Below are 26,349 nucleotides of genomic sequence, written 5' to 3'. Positions count from 1 at the left end.
GTCCTCTGGTAAAAATTCTGGCTCTACCCTGGACTCTTATTTTGGACTGAACTCTGTAAGTGGCCTTGAATCTAACCTGGAATCTACTTTGTACGTCAAGGTAGTGTGCAAAGGTAGGAAACTAGATAAAAACAAAACTCACTTTACAGCTAGAATAAATTTTGATGGAATGAGAAATTGGCAGTAAGATGTGTTAGTGAATAGGACCCTCAAAGAAAGCTGAAATGAATGCCTGTTGCATTCAGATTAAAAAAAAAAAAAACTTTGAACTGTTAAAGTAGATTTTATGTAAATTGTTCATGTTAAATATTTGCATTATATATTCCTATTCCTTTGTACTTACCATTTGATGAAGTTTTCAAACTGTGGTTTGCTGGAGGGGGAATAAAGCCCAAACCCAAACCGCATTGGACAAATTGAATTACAAACCTGGTGTGGTCCTTTAACTCAATTACATCTAATTTGTGTTATTTTAGTCATCCTGGGTGGCAGCTGTTCTGCGTGATTGCCCACAAACATTTTCAGTGTAAGAATTTGTCCTGATTATAACTCCTTAAGATTGGTAGTAGCGTATTTGTATTTTAAGGGGCAACGTTATAGATTAATTTTGTGTTATCAGGACCATTTTAAAATTTAAAAATTTAGTTGGTTTGTTCTTTAAGTTGACTTAAAAAGTAAGGATCTAATGTTTATTTTAAATGTTAAAATTTTCATTTCTTATTTTTTTGCTTCTACTTACATTTCTTCTAAAAATAGCCTCTTAATTACTTCATTTAGGCAATTATCAATTTGAATTGGGAGCTATATGGAGTTTTAGGTATATACCTAAATAAATATTTTGGCATTCTAAACCAACATTTGGAATGATCTACGAAGAGAGACAGGAAAGAATATGGATTTAGGATTGTTCAGTATAATTGAGATGGAGGTTTCAGTTAGAATTGAGTTAGGATTGAGTCTAAAGTACAGTTGAATTTGCAGAAATGAAGAATTCGTAAATTCTTCAGAATTTAAAGAAATTGAAACCTAAGCGACTCATGCAAAAACTGACACAAGAACCACATATATGAATGGTGTCTAACAATTGATACTAACTTGTCCTTCACTCATCTTTCTGTTTTTAGTGATTGTATTTTATTTTCTGGGGATTCATCTTAGCAAAATACTCAGCTTAAGTTACTGAGTATTACTAACTTGGATTGGAAAAGGGCACTTAAATGTCTTTTTAATATTAGGGGTGAAATCTGCAGAATACATAGATGCAGAGGAGAACATGCATGATAGAAGGACCTTGACTCATTTTCTAGGGTGGACAAATGGGACAGTGCTAAGTAGGGAATTACAGTGAAGAGACACTATCCCAACAGAGACAGAAATGGAAGAAAAATCTTAATTCCTCAAAAATGATATATGAGTATGTTTGGAAAGGCACTGTCTTTCTACTACATTTAGTAACTGCTATAGATTAGGTATTATTCTAGGTACAAGGCTTCAAAGATCCATAAGCTACTTTAGAGGTATTTACATGTAGAAGAGATGGCAAACATGTAAATAACAGTTTATAGCACCAAGTGGTAGGTAATGAGATAGAGGTTTGAATAAATTCAAAGCTTCTTATTTTGTTATGGGGAAAGTATAGGGCTGAAGTTTGGATGTTAGATCAAAATGGAAGTGTATTTAAAAATATACTATAAATTGGCTTTATTCCTTTGATAACTATGTAAGTTTAAAAAGCTAAAGCTCCAATTTGTTCTTAGAAACGATAATCAGTACATATATGTAAACAAAAAAAATGTGCAGTAAACTGTATATATGTATTTACATGCAATATAATGTGTATGGGCAGTTGAACTATAATAATTCTACCTAATAAAACTGAAAAAGGAAAAAAAATCCTACTATATGTGAGACGTATACCTTTCACTAGCTATTTAAGCAGTTACTAGCTGACCCATACACTGGAAATATAAATTAAGTTTGTGGTGTCTGTCAGCTGCCTGCACTACTTCCCTGTCATTCTCTTCTTAAGGAGGACAGTAACAATTTGATCACCATTTATTTCAATCATTTTCTTGTAGATTACCTCATTTTAATTAGTTGTGAGCTATAAGAAATTCCATAACATTTAAGAAAATCTTTCATCATCTGTATTTTTTTACTTCTGACCCTCTCTACCTATCTACGGCTTGAAATTCCTTGCTCTCGGTTTTCAAATGGCAGTATGTTCTTTTGATTTCCCTCCTGCCTTTCTAACCTGACTTGAGGTCCCCTTTGCTGGCTTCACTTCTAGATGAGTTATCTATTACTATAACAAATTACTCTAAAATTTAGTGGCTTAAAGCAACGAATGTTCCTTTATCTCACTGTTCCTGTGAGCCAGTAATACCATATCTGTCTTACTTACATGCACATGATAAACATTCAGACATTCAGCAAATATTGTTGAATGCTTCAAAAGTGGATACTATCATTCTATTTGAAGTTCTCATTGCGTCGTACCTAAATGACTCTACCAACTTCTTTGCTGGCTTCCAGTCTTTACCCACATGTTGCTGTTAAATTGCCCATTCTAAAGAAATTCACACTGTTGCTTCTCTGATCAGTAACCAGTTGTGATTCTCATTGGACTGACTTTAAATTTATATTGGTGTTCTTGGCATTCACAGCATTCCATATACCAGCTCACTCTATTTGTTCAACTGTGTTTCTTACCTAACACCTACTTTAGTTAAGCTGGTTATTTTTACCTTACATCAACCCCCAACCCCAATCCCTAATGCTATGTTCAATTTTACTTTTTTCTTGCCTTCATTACTTCATTACTGACCTTCTCCCCACCTGTAATGCTTACTCTCCTTTTTTTTTTTTTTTTTTTTTTCAAATCTTGATTCTCTCTCTCAAATCTAATTATGTTCCTTTCACCTTTTCCATAAAATCACTCAGGACTTTTCTGGCCCACTGTATTTTTAATCTTTGAAATTCTATTAATTAATGCTCAATTCCAAACAGTGCATTTCTTTAACTTTAGTTTATTTAATTTCCCTTCCCAGCTAGAATTTCAATTACCTGAGAGCAAAATTCTTTCACTTCTTGCATCTCTATTGTACTGCATCTGTAATTATATGTTGGTTGACTAAGAATTGGAAAACTTGACTCACCTGTAAAAAATTCTCTTTGCAATGCTGCTGAATGAATTTTAACTTCCAGAGCCATAATTGAAGATGAAGTGGGACTTTGGGTCAATTTGGAACTGCATTTCATCATTTTCCTGAAGAAGCATTGCTATATGAGTGATTAATTTAAAAAAATGTTCTCTCTGGCCAACAATCAAAACTGGCTTTTAGTCTTAAACTATCAGTTGCCTGGAACAGAACAGGTATTAAGTAGAAGCAGTTCAAGGTCTCTTATCCCAAGCCTGCTTCAGCTATGGGCTGGCTGAGCCCTTTGGCATAGATAAGTCGAACAAGGAATTTACTTTTATCTTCTCTCTCTTGAAACTTCATGGATTTGATTCACAAAGAAAGGGTAAGAATTGAAATCTTACGTCAGCAGCTTCTCATTCACCTAGAAAAGTTAAATTTTGATAATAATTTAAATCAAAATATAAGAACATATATGGCCTGAAAATATTGTTGGGGCTACTTGTGTTCCATAATACTTGTTATAGTTTTGCACCAGTCCTGGAGAATGAGGCCTGAGAGCTGTTTAGTAGCTTTAAGTTCAGTTCTGTGCTTTTGCTAAGGTAGAATTCTATTCACATTGTGACTTTCTACCAATATTCCCTGGTATCCTCATATTTTTTAATCTCCCTCTTCCTCTACCTTTCTATTTCTCTTCATTACTTCCCCCCAAAGCCACAGGTTGGATATTTGGTCATGGTTCGAATATCAGAGGAACATTAAAATTTTCATTATGGCCATTTCAATTTCTTTTTAGGTTTATATTTTAGGATTATTTATAATACCCAGTTTGACTTAGGTTATTATTTGCATATTTTCGGTTTCCCTGTGTCTAAATGACTAGTGTTTATACAAAACCTTTTTTCCCTTGTGATTTGTTCATGTAGGTGTTTCAGCTAAGATTCCTGTCTTTAGCACTGGAATATTTGAATTAGAGAAATTAAGGAAGTTGAAAAGGTCAAAGCTATTGATTTTTGCCCTTTATCCTTTTAGCCAATGACTTGGATATGTTTCCTGGAGAAGATAAAGAATATCAGTTGTGAATATATCTGGTTACTGCCCAGATCACCTCAACTCCAGAGACACCCTGCCTCTACATTCCTTCCTCTAGTTTTCCTGCACCTCTCAGGACCTCTTCATAAATGCCAACCCAGTAATAATAGCTCTATTACATCTTTTAGTTTGCTTCTTTTCTCATCCTGTAGTCCTTCTCTGCCTAGTGCACAACCTCCAGCTATGCTTAAAGGTAAAAGAGACAAGGAAGTAGGAGGAGAGAGTAAGGGAGGGGCAGAGACACACATGAAAAGTGTCAGGAAGAAATATGAATCTAGTCCTCAGAGGACTCACTGCCTTCTATAACTGTTGCCCTTCTCTGCCTTGTTCCTGCTGCCACTACTTTAATATTTCTAAAAGGAGTTTAAAACAAAAATTAAACAAATTTGTTTGAATTTCAGTTCTCAATACTCAAATAAAAGTGCTTTTTTGAAAATCACCAGTGATGTCCTTAAATCTCATGGTTTTTGCTTGGTCTCTATCTTCCTTGATTACTCTGCTGCATTTTATACAAATTTGAACATTCCCTTCTTGCAGAAAGGAGAAGACTTACTGAATACAACCTTTGCCACATGAAACCTTGTCTAATCAGCCTCATTTGAAAGTGCACATTTCATTTGATGGCATTTGCAAATTATCCACCTCCCCCTGCCCCGGAACTGGCAATATGAAAATGTTTCCATATGCTAAAAGCTAGTCTACTCATTTTGCTGAAGGAGGAAAAAAGAAAAATGTACTTTACTGACTTGCTGTCTTATAAACATGAAGCTACAGTGTGGGCACATTTGGCGATGGCAGTCTCCCAGAGTTCACTGTCAACAACTCTGCACCCCTGAGACCTCACTACTGTTCAAGATGAGTGTGGAGTTGTTTTTGCTCCACAAAACAAAAGTAAATTGTTAAAAAAAGGCAATTGTGATTTATATATGGTTCTAAAATATTTAAATACAGTTAAATATAATATTAGACTCTGATTTCTAGTAGATTTAGACAATTTAAATAATTGAATACTTTTGCTTTCAGACTCTGTGAATCTCAAGGCATTTATTTCAATAGCCACTACTATGGTCTGGGTCTCCAAAACCACATGCGTGGATTATAGCAGTAGTCTGCTCTCTGCACTCCCTAATGTTAGTCACTCTCCCTTTTAACCTATCCTACCTGGTGCTATAGGATAATCTTTCTTCAATAGCTTTATGCCTTTTCCTGTCAACTGATCTCATTTATATTAATCTTACCAATGTTTTTCCCAGAACCTGATTTATAATTTCCTTTATGGAATCTTCCTAACAATCCCATCTGCCCTGTTTTTTCCGTAATACTTTTCAATCAGACTCCTGCACTACTATATTTAGTTGACTTATTGAACTTTTTTTTCTTTTTTCAATTGTTGTGTGTTCTTTCGTTCCCAAGTGGGTATCAGTGTGATAGAAATACTGTCTTCTAGTTCTTTTGACTGGATTCTAATATACTTCTGAGTAAATAATGGATATTTTGTGTGTGTATATATATATATGACATAATATATATAGGTATTCTGTTACTCCAGGTTTTTGGAAATAGTTAGAAATAGTTAGAAATAGTGGCTCTTTGTTTAAATTGCATAAGTTATCAAGTAGAAGAGCAGAATGATGGTATCTGCACAATGCTTAATGTATATTAGAGACTGCAAAATAAATCCTACTAAAGTCTGTACTTTGTCTTCTTTAAAGATTTATTGCTTGGCTTTCAGAATTGATAGTTTTATCTCTTAAATAAAGAAATAGGTTGGGGTTCTTGTGGTTATGAGTAGAAATTCTGTTATTTCATTTTTATCACTATAGTATCTTATACCCCCAAAATATTTTAAAGAACAACTTTGAAAAAGGAGATAAACTTAGAGGACTAACACTACCTGATTTCAAGACTTAGAAACCAAGAACAATTAAGACAATGTGTTATTGGCATAAAGATAGAGAAATAAAGCAATGGAACAGATCTGCACACAATTGAACAACTGAGTTTTGACAGAAGTGTAAAGGTAATTAACTGGAGAAAGGCCAATCTTTTAAAAAGATGGTGCTAAAACATTTGAATATCATATTAAAAAATGATTCATATCATACCATGTAAAGTATTAACTCAAAGTGGATCATTGACTTAACATGTAAAACTTAACTACATATAAACAGAGAGAGAAAACATAGAGAGAAATCTAAGGGAAAACCCAGTGAGAAAACCTTTTTAGGCAAAGGTTTCTTATACACAATTCTGAAAGCACAGTCCATTAAAGAACAAATTGATAAATTGGGCTTCATCAAAATAAAAAAATTCTGCTCTTCAGAAGAGAGTGAAAGACAGCCATAGATCAGGAGATAATATTTTCAGGACGTGTATATGAAAAAGGACATATACTTAGAAAATATAAAGAACTCTCAAAACTCAATAATAAGAAAACAAATAGCCTTACCAAAAATAAATAAATAAATAAATAATAAATAAATAAATAAATAAATAAATAAATAAATAAATAAATAAATAAATAAATAGAAATGATGAGAGGCCGCAGGCTAAGAGAAAAAAAAAATGAAAGAAAGAAAGGAAAGAAAGAAAGAAAGAAAGCAAGCAAGCAAACAACCTGACAAAAAATGAGACAAAAGATTTGAACAGATATTTTACCAAAGAAGATATATGGATGACAAATAACATGAAAAGAAGCTCAACATCACTGATTATTAGAGAAACAAAAGTTAAAACAACCTATTGGTATGGCTAAAATTTAAAAGATTGACCATACCCAGTGTTGGTGAAGATGTGGAGGAACTAGCACTCACATGCCCTGCTGGTGGGAACATAATACCGTAAAACCACTTTGAAAAACAGCTTGCACTTTCTTTTTCTTTTTTCCAGCTGTATTGAGATATAATTGACATCTAACATTGTGTAAATTTAAGGTGTACATGTTGATTTGATACATTTATATATTGTGAAATTGTTACCACCATAACATCAGCTAACACCTCCAGCCTGTCACATAATTACCAATTCTTTTTTTGTGGTGAGAACATTTAATATCTACTCTCAGCAACTTTCAAGTATATAACACAGTATAATTAGCTGTAATCACCATGCTGTACATTAGATCTTGTTAACCTTGTAACTGGAACTTTGTACCTTTGACCACTGTCTCCTCATTTCCCCCACCCCTCAGCCCCTGGTAACTGCCACTCCACTCTCTGGCAGTTTCTTAAATGTTAAACACACACCAACCATTTAATCCATTCATTCTACTTATCTTTTTATCCAAGAGAATTAAAAGCATATTTTGCATACAAAGACTTGTACATGAATATCATAGCAAATAGCCCCAAACTGGAAATCACCCAAATGTCCATCAACAAGTGAATAGTTAAAAAAAAAACAACAACAAACTGTAATATATCTATACAAGGGAATATTACTCAGCAATAAAAAGAAATTAATTATTGCACATGCAACATGTATAGCTCTCAAAATAATTATGCTGAATGAAAGAAGCCAGAACTACCCTCTCTCCTCAAAAGCAAATGTATATACTGTATTATTTCACTTGTTTAAAATTCTGTCCTGATACAACATAGACACTAAATAAATATTCGGTGAATGAACAGCAACAACAAAAATTCTGGAAAATGAAAACTAATCTATGTTGACAGCAGGTCACTGGCTGCCTAGGAATGAGGGGCAGGGGGACAGGAAGGATTACAGAGAGGCATAAGGAAACTTTTGTGGGTTGTAGGCATTTTCATGATCATAATTGTAGTAATGGTTTTGCAGGGTGTGTGTATGATTCAAAGCTTATCAAATTGTACCCTTTAATATTTTATAGGTCAATAAAATTATACCTCAGTGTAAAAAAGGAAAAATATTGTAAAGAGGTATTAAATGTGCAGTTTAGCAGCAAAAGCAACATCATGTAACATATACATTAGCATACTATAAATAATATATAAACAAATATAATGTACATATTTAAAAACATAAATATAACACATATACATGATTGAAGAGACGCACATGTCACTTTATAGAGATGCTAGAATGTTATCAAAGAAGACCATTTTATAAAGGAAATTACACCCTGGTCATTCAGTACTCTGAATCTTTCATTCTGCATAGAAGTTCTGTACAGCTGCAATGATAACAATTAAAAAAGAGACACCAAGCTTTATTTTTTAATTCTTGTGAGCCATCTCAATTTTTATTTAAATGTCAATATTTCCTTCTTTCACTTTCTTGGTAAAGTCTTATATTTTGCTACTGCTTCTCAGTGTGTTCTCTTAAACCAACTTACTACTAAGATAGGGAATGGATTCAGAGAGACCATGGAGAACTATTATATGGTATTGGTTAAGCAACTAATTTATAAAATAATTTAGAGAGGGAAATTATTGCATTTTATCACAAGTGAGAAATGAGAACCAAACAACATATTGGTTAAAATAAGAGTCTGAATCAAGCAGAGTGTTAAGATTCTGTTTTTATTTCATATATTAGGCTTAATTTTTCAATTATGAAAGTGAGATCAGATCTCATTGGTGTTTTTATTTAAAAAAATAAAAAAGGAACTCTATGTGAGTCACCTTGTACCAACATCAGTCTGAGTAAAATAATGAGTTTCTGCTAAGGTTCCGTGACACTTGGCAGCTCTGCTCTAATGTGTAACAAAGTACAAGGTATACACAGATTTATTAGTATTTTCTTACTGTAAACTATCACCAGATTACAAAGGAGTAGACACTAGGGATGGGTGATTTTTACTTTCTGTATATAACGTTGTTTAAGAGACACAAACTTGATTTTAAATCTCTGCAATGATTTGTCTAAGATAAGCCTCCAGAGCTATTAGTGCTTAGTTTTTTTTTTTTTAAGTTTTCATTTATAGTAATAAGTATATAATATCAACTATTTGATTTTTTAACATTTTGGAGGAAAGAGTGTGACCGACTAACAATTTGGATTTGAAATAACAATAGCAGAATAAGTGGCCTGTGCTGAAAATTGTTAGGTGTATCTTGATGGAAAATCACCTTGATGGATGGAAAACAACTTAGGTCTACAGTTACATAGAGCTAGGCAGAGCTAGGTTTTTTATTAAGGATTTAGTTTGGTTCTTAGAAGGTATGGCTAAGTCCTGATGACTAGTTTAATGATGACTTATGTATCTTCCTGAATTAATTATGCAAAACATTTCCAGGTATTAATTATTATAAAAATTATTGGTTTCAAGATACCTTCTTATTCTAAACACAAGTTTTTCATTACCTGTGTGTTTTGTTCCTCCTTGATTTTATATTCAACATCTTCCACAATCCATCAAGTTCCCTTTTAACCCTTTGTGTCACTGCTCCTCTGTATGAATTGCCGAAGTTTCTATGATTTCTTTGCCTTTTGTCTGTCTTTGTTCAGCCTGGACCCTCTGCTTTTCTCTCCTGTTTAGTATTTACCCCTTTATGCCCTACAGTGCTTCAGATGCCACGTAACTCAAACCTTTTCTAACATTCTAGCCATATGTGCTATATACGCCTCTTTTGTGCTTAGTGTTGTCTGTGCTGTCACCAAGGTACAAAGGGTACCCAGAATGCTGCTCCACTGTGGTGCAGGAAGGAAATATTACAACTTTACAAATATTTTTTATCTCATTCTGGTTAATCTTTTGTGTGTATTTGTTTTATAATGTACATGATAAATTGGTATCCAGGTAGAAAACATAAAATAATTAAAATACAGATATTGAGGGAGTGCATGCCAAAAATGTTTCACTGTTGGAGTACAGACCAAAAAGTTAAGGGACCACTGATCTATACTAGTAATCGTGTATCTCGAATTGTTAGGTTTTTCTTCATTTGTAAAATTAGGTCTAGGATTGAATTAGATAATTTCTAAGGTGTTTTTGCCTTAAATGTTCATTGAGTTAAAAAATTTATTTTGAAAAAGTTTCAAGCATACAGAAACGTTACAAGCATGGTATAATGAACTCCCATTTACAAAGTTTTATCCACTGTTACCATCATGCTACATTTCCTCTTACTCTTTTAAATACATATATACATACATATCATTATACTTTTGTTCGGAACCATTTGCTAGCAAATTGCAGAGGTTGTGACCATTCACCCTAGATACTTTAGCATGTGTCTGTTAAGAACAAAGACACTCAATAACACAATCATAGTATGTTGATCAAATTCAATACTGGATTATTACCTAGTATGTAGTCCAAATTCAGATTTTTTGGTATTATCCTAGTGTCACCTTTATAAGCTGTTTTCCCTCCAATCCAAGGATTTTTTTGTTATGTCTCTTTCATTTTCTTTACTAAAGCAGTCCTTTAGCTTTTCTTTGTCTTTCATGACACTGACATTTTAAAAATTTTATAGACTCAAATTTTACAGACTGTCTCATTTGGCTTTGCATTGTTTCACTGTACCTTTTTTCTTTGTTGTAGTTTAGTTCTTTCTGTGTGTGTACACTTGTGCTATGTGCTTATGTGTGAGTCTTTTTTTTCCAAACTAGATTATAAGTTTCTTGTAGACCACAATGATTCATCCTGTTGATATTTATTCCTCACACTTCCAAGCACATATAATACTTTGTCTATAATAAAAGTTAAAAATATTCATAAGCCAGAAGTTCTTATATATTCTGTAGGTTAAAAGGATGCTTTAAAACATACAAAGAAGGATATATCAGATTAATTAACTCTCAGTAATTAAGGATGTCAGAGAATGCCATGGTAACAATAGAGGCACTGTGTTTTATTTTATTGAGTCTTGAAGGAAATTGGCTGCTACAGAGTGTAATATAATATGGGGCATGCTCAGAACACTGTGAATCCTGTATTAATTGACGTATTTCTTTTAATCATTCCTCTGAGGAAACCTTTTGCAATAATTTTTGACCTCTTTTCCATATACAGAGTTTCAAACTAACATTTGCATCTGATCTGGTATTTCAGTGGGCAATGAGATTAGGATGAAAGGTCTTAGACATAAAAAAAGTATTTCACAAGATTGGAAATATATAAGATTGTCGGGAAAAGATGTTTTATTATCCTTTCATTATCAACTAAGCTAAGTTATAAGAAAGTGACTCATCCAAAGTTTTAAGGGCAAGCCCAAGTGGAAAGTTTTCCACTTTGAAGTCAGGATCTGAAAAGATGCATTGTAGCCTTTGAGGCTCTGATTTCCCTAACACCCATCAATTATTTTGTAAAGGTCCATAGTAAGCTTGAATTTCTTATTTAGGATTTTTAAACCTGTAGGCTTTTCACGAAGTCTTAGAACATTGTCTTCTCTTATTTTGATGAGTAGCATTTAATACACTGATTTTCTTAGTATTGACTTTTATAACTATCGTCCAGGGCCATTATTATTTCATTTGATTGTTTATCTCTGAAGGCCTATTCTAACTCTACATTTATCTGAACTTACTACATAACTCCTCATTACTCAGCACATACTTTAGTGAAGATATTCTTAGGAGTAACGGCTGACATTCTCCATATTGTGGTTTGTCTGTGTGTATGTGCCTGTGGATAACTCGGCAGTCACTTCCTCGGTGAAATAACAGTCAGTGTGGTTCAGCCAAAGTTTAGAGGAATGACATGACTGAAGTGGGAGTTTTTGTATAATGCCAAGTGACACTATCCTTGGTTCTTTCTTATTGATTTGCTCAGGTAGTAGTAGGTGGTGTTTCATTGCCTTGAAAGGTATTAAAAATACAGCGATTCAAAGCAAACAAAGAAAACCCAACAACAACCAACGAAGAGGAAATACCAGGTAATTCAGATGCTCTAGTTTCTTGTCAGTGTGAAGCCAAGAACCTTTCCTGTAACTGAAAAATGTATGCTTAGATCAGAATCTGATTTAGAGAGTGAAAAACAACATCTTATCTATTTTTTCCAGGATCAAGTTTAATAGAAAACTGGTGATGCACTAATCTTTTCATAGACATGATTTAGGAATATTTTGTATGTTTGTCAACTTTTTAAAAATAGAACTTTTTGAGGCTTATTTCTACTGCAGCAGGAAGAGACACTGTTATTCACTGAATTGTATGAATTAAAGGCCTGATCAAGGAACAGGCCATTGAAAATGATGGCCCCTGCAGGATTAAAAGTGCTTTGATCTTCTGCTTTGACATGATGAGTTTATCTTTAATTATATGTGATGACATTTGATTACTGTACACTTAGACCATTATAATGTGGTTTGTAAAATGTAGTTTGTACTGTATAATAACTTAAGCACCCGTTTCTCTATAGTTATGAGTTTGCAGAGATGTGTTTTAGTTTTGTTTAAGTGAAAACTATCGGATTTCTGAATTAGTAGACACTTAAAATGTAAAGTATTTGGCTGCCAGGCAGTGTCTTTCCTGTGCAGTGAGGATTATCAGTGTGCTTTATTGGACCCAGTGTCTTATTTTATAGAGGTAACAGAATTATGTATGGTTATTATTTCTCGATCTATCCACTAACTGGCTGCTTGACTTTTAGGCAAATCATGTAAGTTCTCTGGATCTTTGAAAAAGGAAAGCTTAGCCTGGTTGATAGCCCAGGTTTTAGCTCTGAAATTTTGTAATTCTACTATTGTAGTGATGTCCATGATAAACATAATGAAGAATAAAATAGAAATTCCTGACACATTTTCTAAAATAAAGATGTTTATGAAATATTGCAAGAGTTAGTGATTTTTGACCTTGCATTTTGATGTGGAAATGAGATACTTACAGGAAAAAAACCCAAAACAACCCCCCTCCCCCCCAACACACAAGGACTTTTTCATTTTACTGAGAAGGGGCAGTGAATTGGTGGGCAACCCCACTATAAGGCCACAATTGTCCAGAGAACTTTCATTTGGAATTTCCTGTGTTATGCCATCACCTTAGCCTTGCGGGTATGAGGTCTTTCTTTGAAATTGCCTGCTTTGTCTTCTTGCATTGACATGCTGAGCCCTGGATTATTCCCAATTTAGACAGTTATATGCCCTGCCTAGGAAATGTCCTTAAGAATTTGAACTGGATTCTAACTCTCCAGAGGAAATTATAAAATGATTCTTTCTTTTCAAGTGATAGCCAGGTATCGTGATTTGATTCTTAACACTATTTAATCAGTTTTGCCAGTGTTCCTACTGGAACAGTCAGGCAACAACCAAAAGTGAAATGAATAAACAAACAAAATCTTTCAAGTCCAGTGGCTATTTATATAACATAATTAGGAAGTGTAATATTACATCTGTTTTTATCCTGAATTTTGTTTATGTTTGTCATATGACCAGTTCTTTACTTGCTTAAAAGATGTTTTCTATTTTAAGAAACTTTTCCTTAACTATGATTAGGACCCTCTAGAAACATGCATAGTGATAGGTGCATAGTAGAAATTCAATAAATATTTAAGTGAATTTCAATTTCAGAAACATTTTCCAAGCATAAACATGAAATATTTAAAAGACTGAATTAATACTTGAAGTTACGAAGCTTTAAAAAATATGCTTCAGTAATCTTTGTAGGACAAATGAATTGTATTTTTTCTTCATTTTAAATTGACTGTAAGATTCATTATTTTGAGTTCTGATTTGTCACAGTTTATTGGGTATGATTATTTACTGCCTAAGAACTAAGCATTGATACTGTGACTTGAGTTTTCTACTAAAGAATCATAGTATGTTTGATCTGTAAGTACCAGGAATTTTTTAAGCTAAAGTCTATGAATACGTACAATTTGTAGTAAGTAGGTGACAGAGTGAAAAGCAAAATCAGAAAGGTGTAATTGTACAGCTGCATCTCATGCTACTTTCTGCTTTGCTCACAGACTTACTGTGTTAAGATTTTAGCATCCGTTTCTTTTTAGAGAGTGTGAAAAGGTGAAGTCTTAATATGAACCATTTCAAGATAGTTAACTCTATACCATATACTTAGATAGGTCAAAGCAGTAGATAAGGATTGCTCCTCTTTATTGGTATAAAGAGCATGGGAAAGGCAGTTGGGAACTGGAGCTGAGTGGGCACTTTTTCTGGAAACCCCATTGTTGGTGTCTTTTTTCACCGCCATCTGCAGCTTGGTCAAGATCCCTTGAGATGGAGCCTTAGGCAGAAGGATGAGGGGGGAAAGAGATAGGACAGATCACTGAGACTAAGGAAACACCTCTGTAGGTGCTCTACCTTTGTCATTGCCTCCAGCTAGTGAATCTGACATGAATCCTCAGTAAAATTCCAGGTTAGATGATTTAGCAGGTCAATATTCCGAAGGAAAAGTGTTGATCGCTAAGGAGCCAGCCCAGGTTTTTGAAAAAATGTTAGATCAACCTAATTTCATTCTTCTTTAGAAGGTTGTTAGATTGGCAATCACACAATACAAGTGTCTGAATTTTGTGCAGCTTTTTGGCATGGTCCATCATGATATCCTGATGGGCAAGATGGTTGAGAATGCTATGATATGATAATACACTTATGTTGATATGTAACTGGTTGAACAGTTATCTGAAGGAGTGTTAACATGAAAGGAAGACTCTGGAATACTACAGAATCTGTCTTTAGCTTCAAACAAAGAGTTAAGAGAAAGTATAGCTGGTATACTGATCAAATCTGTAGATAACAGACAACTGGGGAAGGATGGCTACAATTATTAGGTGATAGGGGTCAAAAAGGTCTAAACATACTGGGATGGTGGGCTTGGCCAAGAAAGTAAAACTTACTGACAACAAATTTATAATGTAATATGAAATACTGTGTATTACTGAAGGGGGAGAAATGGCTTAGATGCAAGGGTAGAAAACAAAGATTTGACATCCTTAAGTTAACTGAAAACTCCATATGAAAAACTGTAGTATGTTCCCTAACAAAAAATACAGTATGATCTTAGGCTACATTAATAGAATGTCTAGGATAGGGTTGGTGACCATCCTGCTTTATTCTTAGTGCATCAGACTTTTCTTTTTTAAAGAGTATCACACTGTAAGAGTGACAAGATTCAAGCACACCCAGGAGAAAGTGACTAAAATAAAAAGAGGATTTTTTTATACAAGCCATCTAAGGGACAAAAGGACGTTGGCCTATAAGGGGTCATAATAGCCATCTCCTAATCTTTGATAGGCAATCCTATAGAAGAGAGGTTAGAATGAGACTGTGAGGCTCTACAACATAAAACGACAACCAGTGGTTACATATTGTATGGAGGTAGACTTTGGCTCCATGTCAAGAAGTTTTCTGGTCCTTAGAGGTGTCCAAAAGAACGGCGTTGGCTGCACTGGGAACTGAGCAGTGAATTTTCCAGGGTGCTGCCTAATTATTTCCTGGGCCTTTGGTAACAGAATAAATTTATTCATCAGATAGGGAATAAAACTAGTTGATTTCTAAGATACAGCCTGACTTTTATTGTTGGTGTGTTCTCTATCTGTTTATAACCAGTTTTACTTCCTGTCATTTGGCTAAGAAGCAGAGAATGTCTTAGACCATATATTGAGAAGCAGGAATCATCTGTATATGTTATTATCAAAACATGCCTGTTGCTTTTGCAAGGAGCTTTATTCTTGTCTACTCACTCCTAAAATATCTTTCTGAAATTGAAAGGACTTAACATAAAAGTTTAGAAGGGAAAATAATGTTTCCAATAAACATTATTTGTGTATTTAATGCATTTTTATTAGCACCAAGACCAAGATGATCTATGGCAGCTATTAGAAGACAGCATATGAAATGAATACACGCAGACACATCAGAATAACTAAGTTCATTGGCTTCTTTACTCATTTGTTATTTTACTCATTCATTCACTTATAAATATTTTTTGAGTACCTGGTAAGTGCTGGGCACTCTGCTAGGTGATAGGAAGTTGATATATGCTAGTCTCTCCCAACAAAAATCTGTTAATAGGCTCCGTTTCTTATAACTTGCCAAGAAACACTTTTATTTAAAGTAATAAACAAGTATCACTTTTTATTTTTTGATGATATAAACTACAAAGAAAAGTATAAAAGAAACCCTGGAAAATCCTGAGTTTAACTCTTTATGTTAACTTTTTAATGTATTCATGCAAAAATCACAACTTTGTGTGTATCATCAGTATTAACGTTGCTTTGAAACTGCATTCTCAGATGGAACTTGGTTTTTTAGAGTTTTCTTCATTTAATATCAGCATTTTAAACATTTTCTTCTTTTACCTCTTTGGACTGTTAATATCCATGTTGTTCTTTGAAGGGGAAAAATTAAATATTGTATAAGGGGTTAAAAATACATACTAGCTACTATTTTTGGAGGGAAAAAGCCTTTCTTGCTCTCTTGACTAAGTGTTTTTAAATAGTTTTAATTTCAATGTGCATTATTGCTAAGTAGACAAGAATGATCTTGAAAAAAGAAAGCTTTTGAAATGTTAAGCCAGCAAAGGCATTGCCTGCAGGGTAAGTTAATAGTTGAACATATTCACTGGTTACGCTGCCAAGTTTTATCTTTAATTTATTTTAATATAAGATGGTTACTCTCTGTCTTTCATCTTAAAAATATACCTATTAATATTAGCTTATAAATCATTATCACACCCAGGTAGGGTAGATTAGTAGTGTCTAGTTTTATGATTAGAAATATAAAATGAGAAGCAAGTCCTCTATGTGACTATAGCCAAGCAGTGTTTAAGGCAGAGAGGGGTCCCTACTGGTTGATCCTCAAGTCATCTATGCATGTCTAAGACTGCTGCTACTGCCGTGTTGTCTTTCTCTGAAGTTTTCCAGGATTCTTTGGTGAAATATTAGCTCCCATCCCCAACTTATGGTCTTCCTTAACATTTGCCATAATCATCTCAAGATTACGAAGAAATAGAAAAGATATTTGTACATTCATATTCATAGCATAGCAGCATTGTTTGCAATAGTCAAAAGATGGAATCAATCCAAATGTCCATCAGTGGATGAATGGGTAAACAAAATAATGTATACATGCAATGGAACATTATTCAGCCTTAAAAAGGAAGAAAATTCTGACACATACTACAATATGGTTGAGCCTTGGGGACACTATGCTGAGTGTAATAAGCCAGATGTAAAGACAAATAGTATATGATTCCACTTATCTCAGGTGTCTAGAGTAGTCAAACTCATAGAGACAGAAAGTAGAATGGTGGTTGCCAAGGGTTGGGGGAGGTGGAAATGGAAAGTTCTTTAATGGATACAAAGTTTCAGTTTTACAAGATGACAAAGTTCTAGAGATTGGTTGTACAACAATGTGAATATACCTAATACTGCTAAACTGTATAGTTGGTTATGATGATAAAATTTTTTATAATATATACTTTACCACAATTTTAAGAAGAACTTTCAAAAATACTTCAAAAGGCTAGTTAAATAGAAGTGTTCCCTTTACAATAAAAAAAAAAAAAAGGTTGCAAAAAAATGGGAAAACAAAAATAAAAAATGGCCTCTACCAAAACAGACCAATTACTAGAGTAAGAGTTTCTGTCTTTGCTCTTGAGGATTTGGACTGTAAGACAAACTCACTAAAGGACATAACTAAGTCATCTACTCTGCATGTCCATGACTGAACGTAGCATCTTCTTGTCACAAATTTGTTCTTGCTGCCTCTTTCCCAAGTTAAACATATGAATGTCAACTCACACTTCTTTTTTCCCCTTTGTCCTCCAAATACTACTGATGGCTAAATCTTGCTAATTATATATTCTTCACCTTTCTCTTATCTGCCTTCTCTACATCACTGATACAATTAATTTATTCATTCAAGGAATACTTTGTTAGCAGTATTCTGTGCCAGACTCTGCTCTACTTGATTGAGATGTATCAATGAACAACAGCAACAAAATCCCTGCCTTCATGAAGCTTGAAGGGAAGACAGACAATAAAAGTAGATCTGAGAGTTAAATACATTGTATATTATTTTAGAAGGTGTTGATACCAAAAAAAAAAAAAAAAAAAAAAAAGTAGGGTAGGATACAGGTTTGGGAGTGTGGGGGTGTGGAAGAGTTGTAACTTAAAAATTGGTGGTCTGTATAGACCTCATTGTGAAGATGAAATTTGATCAAAAACCTGAAGGCGATAAGGGAATGCCATATCTGGGGAAAAGCTTTCTGGGTAGAGGGAATAAGCTGTTGCAAAGGCTGTAAGATGAGAGCATGCCTGGTGAGTTCAAGGAGCACCAAAGAAGCCAGTACATCTGGAGTACATCTGGAGTATGAGAATAAGGGAAGAGCCATAAATGAGATTATAGATCTATCAGGGGTCAGCTCGTGTAGGACCTTTGTGGGGCATTGGATAGATGGATGCCTTGAGCAGAGGAGAGACACCTGATTTATATTTTAAAAGAGTCACTTTTGTTGCTGGGCTGAGAATGGATTGTGTGAGCAAGGGTTGAAACAGAGAGACCAGTTAGGAGGCTGCTGGAATATTTCAATCAAGAAATGAAGGGAGCTTGGACAGAGTGCTTAGTGGTAGTGGAAGTGGTGAGATGAAGTTGGATTCTGGATATTTAGAAGATAGAGCCAACAGGAGTTTCTAATAGATTAGATATTGAGTATAACAGAAAGAGTCAAGATAAATCTAAGTTTTTATTGTTTGTTTTGTCCTAAGTAACTGTGTTTCCCATCAGTGGAAATGGGAAGGCTCTGGGTGGAACAGGTTTAGAAGGGAACAATAGGGCTTGAGTTGTACTTCTTAACTTTGAGATGTCTATTTGACATCCAAGTGCAGGTATTGAGCAGATAGTCAGATATGTGAGTTCAGAATTCCAGTGGAAATAAATTTGAGAGTCAGATGCAAATATATAGTATTAAAAACCAGAGACTATATGAAACCCCTAAAAGAATGAGTAGATAGGAAAAAGGGACAAGAACCAAGCACAGTGCACAGTGCACTTAAACACTAAGAAATTTAGCTTGGGGTGAGGTGGGGGAAGAAAAGGAATTGACAAAGGAGACTGAGAAGTGAGCAGTGAGAGAAGGGAGAAATCAAGTGTGGTGTCCTGGAAGGCAAAGTGAAGGAAGCATATCAGGGGGAGAAAGTGATTGATCATTGCCTTAGTTTGGGTTTTCTTAGTCATTTCCAAAGTTATATAGTATCCTCTGTATGTATATGTTGTACAGTATCCTTGTCTCCAGTCCTGTTACCAACTGTTTCCACATACCCTATCCTTTTCCTACTATCTCTGCTATCAAAGTGCTCTTTAAAACAAACAGAACTACAAAAACACGAAAACACGAAGAAGATGCCATTCTGCAATTAAAAATTTATCAGTTACTCCTGGTTGTCTCTGAAATCCACACTCCTTTTCATGACACAGATTTTTATGATGTAGCATCTCTATTTCTGTAGTCTCATCTCTACTCCCTTCCTGTCTTTTGTTTCGTCCTTACTGAATTATTTACTGACTCTCACACTATCTCATGCCTCTTCTCTTTCTGGACTACATTGTGTTTTCCTGCCTTCATCCCCAGATTCACTTATCAAAAATCTATACAGCTTTCAAATCTCAAGTCTGGCATCACCTTTGGGTGAAGGCTTTTCAGTAGCACTTATCTCCAAGCAGAAATGACCATTTCCTTCCTTGCCCCTAATAGCTAGTACATACTTTCTCAAAAACTCTTACTATATGTTATTTCATATACGTAAACATATTTGTTTCTCTTTCTCCCTCATAAGCTTCTTGAGGGCAAATATTTCTAGTTCATCTGTATATCCCCAGACTCTAGAATAACGTGTGATACATAGTAGTACCAAAGAGGTGCTTGTTAAAAGGTGACTTTTTGCTTTAAACAGTCTTTGAAGGAATTAAAGAGATAAGGAAAAAAGTCTTTTCTATTTACCTTAACATTAAATACTAATATTTAAATTTAATTTATTTTATACATTTATTAATTTATAAATAATATTTAATATTTTATAAAGATGGTTTAATATTTATTAGTAAATAGTAAGTATTAAAACTAAATATTAATAATAAGTGCCACATACTTACTACTTCTAGTATTCTTTGTTCCTTTGTGTAGATCCAGGTTTTCATCTGACATCATTTAACTTCATCCTAAAGACTATTCTTTAACATTTCTTATACTGCAGATATGCTTGCAATAAATTCTCTCTGGAAAAAAAAATCTTTACCTTTATTTTTAAAGGATATTTTTACTAGATGTAGATTTCTAAGTTGACGATATTTTGTGTTTTTTTCTTCTAGCACTGGAGTTGTCATTCCACTGTGTTCTGGCTTGCATTGTTTCTGATGAGAATTCAGTGAAATTCTTACCTTTGTTCTGTGTAATGTGTGTAATTTTCTACTGCTTAAAATTTTTTTCTGTTTATAACTTTTCGCATTTTGATAATGATGTGCTTTTGTGTGGTTTTCTTATCTTGCTTGTCATTTGTTGAGTTGCTTTTATCTATTTTTTTTTAAATCAAATATGGTAACTTTTTGGCCATTGTTTTTTCAAATACTGTTCTGCCCCCCTCACTCCATCCATTGTACTTTAATTACATATATGTTGATATTGTTCCACTGATAGTGAGCCTTTGTTAATTTTATCTTTTTTTCTCTTTATGCCTCAGTTTGAATAATTTCTATTGTGCTTCAAGGTCAGTGATCTTTTCTTGTGTCTAATCTGTGATTAATTCTACCCACTGAAATTTTCACTTCAGATATTGTGTTTTTCATTTTTAGCAGCTCTGATTACTTTTGTTTTTTTCTTTGTTTTTGCTTATTTGTGTACCTTTCATTTCTCTCTGTCTCTTTTTTTGTTTGTTTGTTTTGGCGGGCAAAGGTAGTTAGGTTCTTTTATTTATCTTTATTTTAATGGAGGTTGGAGGTACTGGGGATTGAACCCAGTACCCTGTGCATGCTAAGCATGCGCTCTACCACTGAGCTATACCCTCCCCTTCTCTCCCTATTTTTAATGTTTTCCTTTACATCCACAAAATAAATAATTTAGTTCTTTTACAGTCTTTATCCGGTATCTCTGTATCTTTGTCATTTACATAGCTGTTTTATTTACTAATTTTTCTTTTGTTTATGGGTCCCATTTTCTTCTTTGCATGTCTGATAATTTTTAATCAGATGCTGGATATCATGCATATCATACATATTATGTTGTTAAATGTTAAATGCAGAATTTTATTGTCTTCCTATAAAGAGTACTAGGCGTAATTATAGCAAGCTGTTTGAGGTAATCGTGGATCAGTTCTTTTGAACTGCCTAGGATTGTCTTTCCTCAAGGGCAGTGGTCTTCAGAATCTGATACCTGGACCAACAGCATCAGTGCCATGTGGGAACTTGTTAGAAATGTGAAGTCTAGACCTCTGCTCCAGAATCACTAAGTCAAAAACTGCAGGAGTGACGCTTAGTAGTCTTTGTTTTAACAGACCCTCCAAGTAGTTCTGATGCACTCTAACTTTTCAGAACTACTACTCTAGAGTTAGTTTAGCCTTGCAACTAGGGTGTGACCCTTCTGGAGGCTCTGTGTAATGCTTTAGATATTCATCGAGGTCTCTCCTTTAGCTGGGCAAAATATCTCACAGCCTTGTATGAATTCTGGATATGGTTTAGATTACTAGTCATTCAACTTGGCTTGACTTTGTGACATATACTCTATGCATGTGAAGCTTAGTTTTCATCCACAGTCTCAAGAGAAGACCCCTTGATTTCTTGAGCTCTTCTCTGCAAAGCTGACTCCTCTTCAGTACTCTGTCCTGCAGATTCCATCCCTTTTCTCCTCTTTAAACGCTGAACTCTCTTCACCCCAATGCAACAAGACATCTGTACTCTGTTTGGGTTACCATTCCCTGTGTTGCATTCCAGAAAATGCTTCCAGACAGACATCCGGGGTAATTTAGAGGCTTACCTTGTTCCTTCCCTTTGCTTAGGGATCACGGTTCTCTACTGAGTTTTGTCCAAGGTGTAACAATAATTCTTTTGTATATTTTGTCCAGTTTTCTCATTGCTTATAATAGAAGGACAACTCTGGTCCTACTTAGTGTTATGGCTGGAAGCCAGGTACTTATTTTTTATGGTCAGGAGGTTACATGAGAGCAAATTATATGAGGAAAGTGAACATTGTATTAATTTCTTCATATTTTTTTTTCTAGCATTACTAGAGTGCTGTATGTACTACGTTTTGGATACTGTGCCAGGACAGGAGGATTCAAACCTAAGAAGGATAGGGCCTCTACCTTCCAAGCTCTCATAACCTGTGAGAGTGTACTTACATGTAAATGACTCATTATAAGTCAGCCTATGATAAAGGCTATAATGGAGGCAGCATGAAATTGTACAAAGACCATGGACTTTGAAATCAGATAAGTTCATTTAAATCTCAACTCCATGACTCGTTATTGTAGTGTGTAACCTCTCATAGCCTTAGTGTCCTTTTCTGCAGAATGGAGATCATAGCACTTTGTAGGACTGTTGGGAAGATTAAGATGAAATTCTTTCATAGAGCACTTGGCATGTAGTAGAGGCTCACTAAGTGGTAGTTTCTTTCTCTGTAGAATAAATGTAGGATGCAAGAACAGAAATTATTACTGTAGAATTTGTGAGGGAGGAAATGGCATTTAAATTGTGCCTGGAAAGTCAAGTAGGATTTTGATATATGTTAAATGTCTTCCAAGAACTGAGTGAGCAAGGACTCAGAGGTGTAAAAGGTGGGGAAGCTTGCAGATATGCTTATGAAAGTTAGCATAGTCCAGAGCCTTAAGAAAAACAGTTTGGATCTTGGGGGAAAAAAAAAAAAATCCTAGTAATAGGAAAGTAAAAACAAGGAAAAAAGAACAAACAGAAAACCTAACCCGTAGTGAAAGTATACTTCCTTAGACCATTTCTATTTACTGCCATGACTAATAAATTTGGGAAGGCCTGTGGAAAATTCCTGTGGACTGATATTTTCCTAACCACTACTCAAAACTACTTTAAGTTGATATTCTAAGCTGATCATTTTATTAATATTAAGCTCCAGCTAATGCCCCCAAGTTTCCAAGTTTGCTGAATTGTTTTTCTCTGTTATCTGTTTCCTTGGGTTACTTCCATTTTTTTCTTTCTCATCCTGCAAAATTGCTTCTTGAGGTTTTCTAAGTGATTGATAATGTGAAAGTACTAAAAAGATCTTTCTTAGATTGTTTCTGTGTTCACATTTATTAGAAATACTGAAAGGCTTTGTAAACTGTATACATAATATTCTTTCTACATTTCTACTGGTGGGGGATTATAAACATAAACTCAAGTTTAAAGAGGATTTTAAACTTTATTTCATTGAGGTTAAGATTTGTCCTAATGAGGTTTTTGTTTGTTCTAAATTAAATTATTTTTATACTTTCTGTTAAGAATCAGATGGCTTCCCAGACTGAGTTTGCTTCATTTCTCCACTGGGTAACTTTTATCTGACCTTTATGTATTTATTCTAATATTGTTTGGTTTAGTTTCTGAAGTTCTGGAATGTTTTAGAAACAAGGCTTATGGAGAAGAGCTGTTATCCCTGAAAATGATAAGATTGGAAACAGGAAAAACAAAAATCAAATACTGCCCTTGAAATCTTGATTTCCATTTTTAAAAAGTCCTTGCCTCTGTCTCTGATACCAGTCATTTGGAAATCTGTCCCTCTCTTTCTCTGTGATGTGGTCTCACAAAAAAATTGTCTTGTATTTGTACTAGGATTACACTGAGTTCTTAACTTAAATGAAAATAATTGACATATTTATAATAGTAAGTTTTCTCACTCATGAAAATATTTTTTTCTCTATTTATTCAGGCCTTCTTTGATAATATAGAGTTTTATCTCCAAAAGCCTTATATATCTTTTATTAGATTTATTCTAATAAAAGTTTTTAATGGTTTTTTAAAAATGGCAGTTATGCACAGTCAAATTGGTTGTTGCCTCAGAAAATTGATTTTACATACCGATTTTAAATCCAGCAAACTTAGCTTTAGTTTTTTATTATAATGGTTTGTAGATTTTCTTGGATTTTCCAAGGAGAGAATCATATCCTATGCAATGGCAATTTTTCTTTAACTTTCCAAATCTCATACTTCTTTATTCTTGAATAGAAATGGGGACAGTGGGACCTTGTTTTGTTCCAGATTTAAAGATACTTCTAAGTATCATTTTTCGTGTTAGAAAATTTCTTTTTGTTGCTGAATTGGTAGACATTTTTAAAAGTAGTGAAGCGATATAGAATTTTACAATTTTTTTTCTGTGTCTACTGAGATAAATCACGTGAATTTTCTCTTTTATTTTATTAATATAGTAAAATATGTTAATAGAGTTTCTAGTTTTAAACCATTCTTACATTCCCAAACTCTATTTTATTATATTAAAATAATGTATTGCTAAGTTTCTTTTGTTAATATTTTGTTAAGGAATACCCTGGGATTTTTCTTTCTAGTATTATACCCACCTTCTAGATCATAGAGTAAGCTTGGTAGCTTTTCCTCATTTTCTGTTATCTGTAAAAAATTATATAGCATAGAATTTGTTTCTTCCATGAAGGTATAGTAGAACTTATTTACATAAGGTGTGGGTACATCCTTTGTACCTGGTGGAGTCTTTTAGGTGGGAGGTTTGTTTTGTTTTATAGATTTTAAAGAATTAGAGTATAACATACGTATGGAAAAGTACATAAATCATAAATGTGTATAGCTCAGTGAATTTTTGCAAACTGAACAAATGCATGTAACCAGAATCCTGATTAAGAAACTAAAGATACCATCACCCCAGAAATCCTCATTGTGTGCTCTTTCAACCATTGCCCCTCCCCAGGAGTAACCACTACCCCAATTTCTAAACATAGATTAGGATTCTTTTGTTTGGTTGGTTTTTGAACTGTATGTAAAATTGGATCGTACAAGATGAATTCTTTTGTATATGGCTTCTTTTACTCAACAGTGTATTTGTTAGATTCATCATGTTGTCTTATATAATTTTAGTTTATTTATTCTGTTTCCTGTGTAGTATTCTACTTTGTGATTATTCATGCAATAGAATGCACTACATTTGTTTATCTATTTTACTACCAATGGATTTTTAAGTACTTTACAATTTTTGCCTAATATGAATAGGGCTGTCAGGGATGTTTTTATACATGTCTCTTGGTGAACATATTTACATGTTCTCTTTAACCTAGAAGTTAAATTATTGGATCATAGGGTTTGCATTTGTTTAGCTTTAGTGGTGCTGTGCAACAATTAAGTTGCTGAACTAACTTACATTCTTACTAACAGTGTTTGAATTCTGATTGCTCCACATTCTTGTTAGGGCTTGATATTTAATTAGTTTATTTTAGCCATTCTAGTGGGTGCGTTGAGTATCATAGTATTCTTTCAGTTTTCCTTTTCTTGATGATTAAGTACACTAAGCACCTTCTTTATTTAAAAATTTAAAAAAAATTTTTTTAAGTTGGATAAGCACCTTCTTTATATGCATATTGACCATTTGTATGGCCTCTTTGAAGTGCCTATTTAAGTTTTTGTCCATTTGGATTGTCTGCCTTTTTTCTTACTGATTTGTAGTTCTTTATATATTGTAGATACCAATCCTTTGTTGGATTTCTGCGCTGTAAATAGCTTCTCTTATGGGTAGTTTTTAAATTAGTTTTAAAATTTTCTAATAGTTATTCAAGTTTTCTATTTCCTTTTGAAATTCTCTTAATAACTTTTCTAGCAAGTTGTTGATTTATCTGTTTTTAAATTCACTGATATAAAGTTGTTTCATTTATTCTAGAAAATTATTAGGTGTTATCTTTTTGAAGTATAGTCAGTTACAATGTCTCAATTTCTGGTTTACAGCATAATGTTTCAGTCATACATATACATACATATATTCTTTTTCATTATGGGTTACTATAAGATATTGAATATAGTTCCCTGTGCTATACAGAAGAAATTTGTTTTTTTAATCTGTTTTATATATAGTAGTTAATATTAGCAATTCTTGAACTTTCAATTTATCCCTTCCCCCCTTCTTTCCACCTGGTAACCATAGGTTTGTTTACTATGTCTGTGAGTCTGTTTCTGTTTTGTAGATAAGTTCATTAGTGTCTTCTTTTTTCATTATCTTTGTAAGTATTGCATATACAAGCATATGTGAGTATGTGTGTGTGTTTTTAACGTAACTGGTAGCATGCTTTAAA

The 26,349-nt window shown here is 33.8% G+C and overlaps 1 protein-coding gene across 14 annotated transcripts in view; it reads left to right on the top strand.

Moving 5' to 3' along the window:
• Window positions 1–26,349, top strand: part of RAD51B (RAD51 paralog B) — a 696,422-nt gene that overhangs the window by 93,655 nt on the left and 576,418 nt on the right. The window contains exon 9 of one of the 14 annotated variants that reach the window (XM_074365341.1): window positions 4,173–6,928. The exons of the other annotated variants lie outside the window; for them this stretch is intronic. Coding sequence (XP_074221442.1) covers window positions 4,173–4,538 — 366 coding nt within the window. The 3' untranslated portion in view covers window positions 4,539–6,928. Of the gene's footprint in view, window positions 1–4,172; window positions 6,929–26,349 lie in introns of those variants that run through there. 14 annotated transcript variants of the gene reach the window in all.

The sequence above is a fragment of the Camelus bactrianus genome, chromosome 6 (assembly GCF_048773025.1).
Source record: "Camelus bactrianus isolate YW-2024 breed Bactrian camel chromosome 6, ASM4877302v1, whole genome shotgun sequence".
In the NCBI taxonomy this organism is placed as follows: domain Eukaryota; kingdom Metazoa; phylum Chordata; class Mammalia; order Artiodactyla; family Camelidae; genus Camelus; species Camelus bactrianus.
The sequence above is the reverse complement of the archived record's forward strand: the minus strand, read 5'-3'. Positions and strand labels throughout refer to the sequence as shown.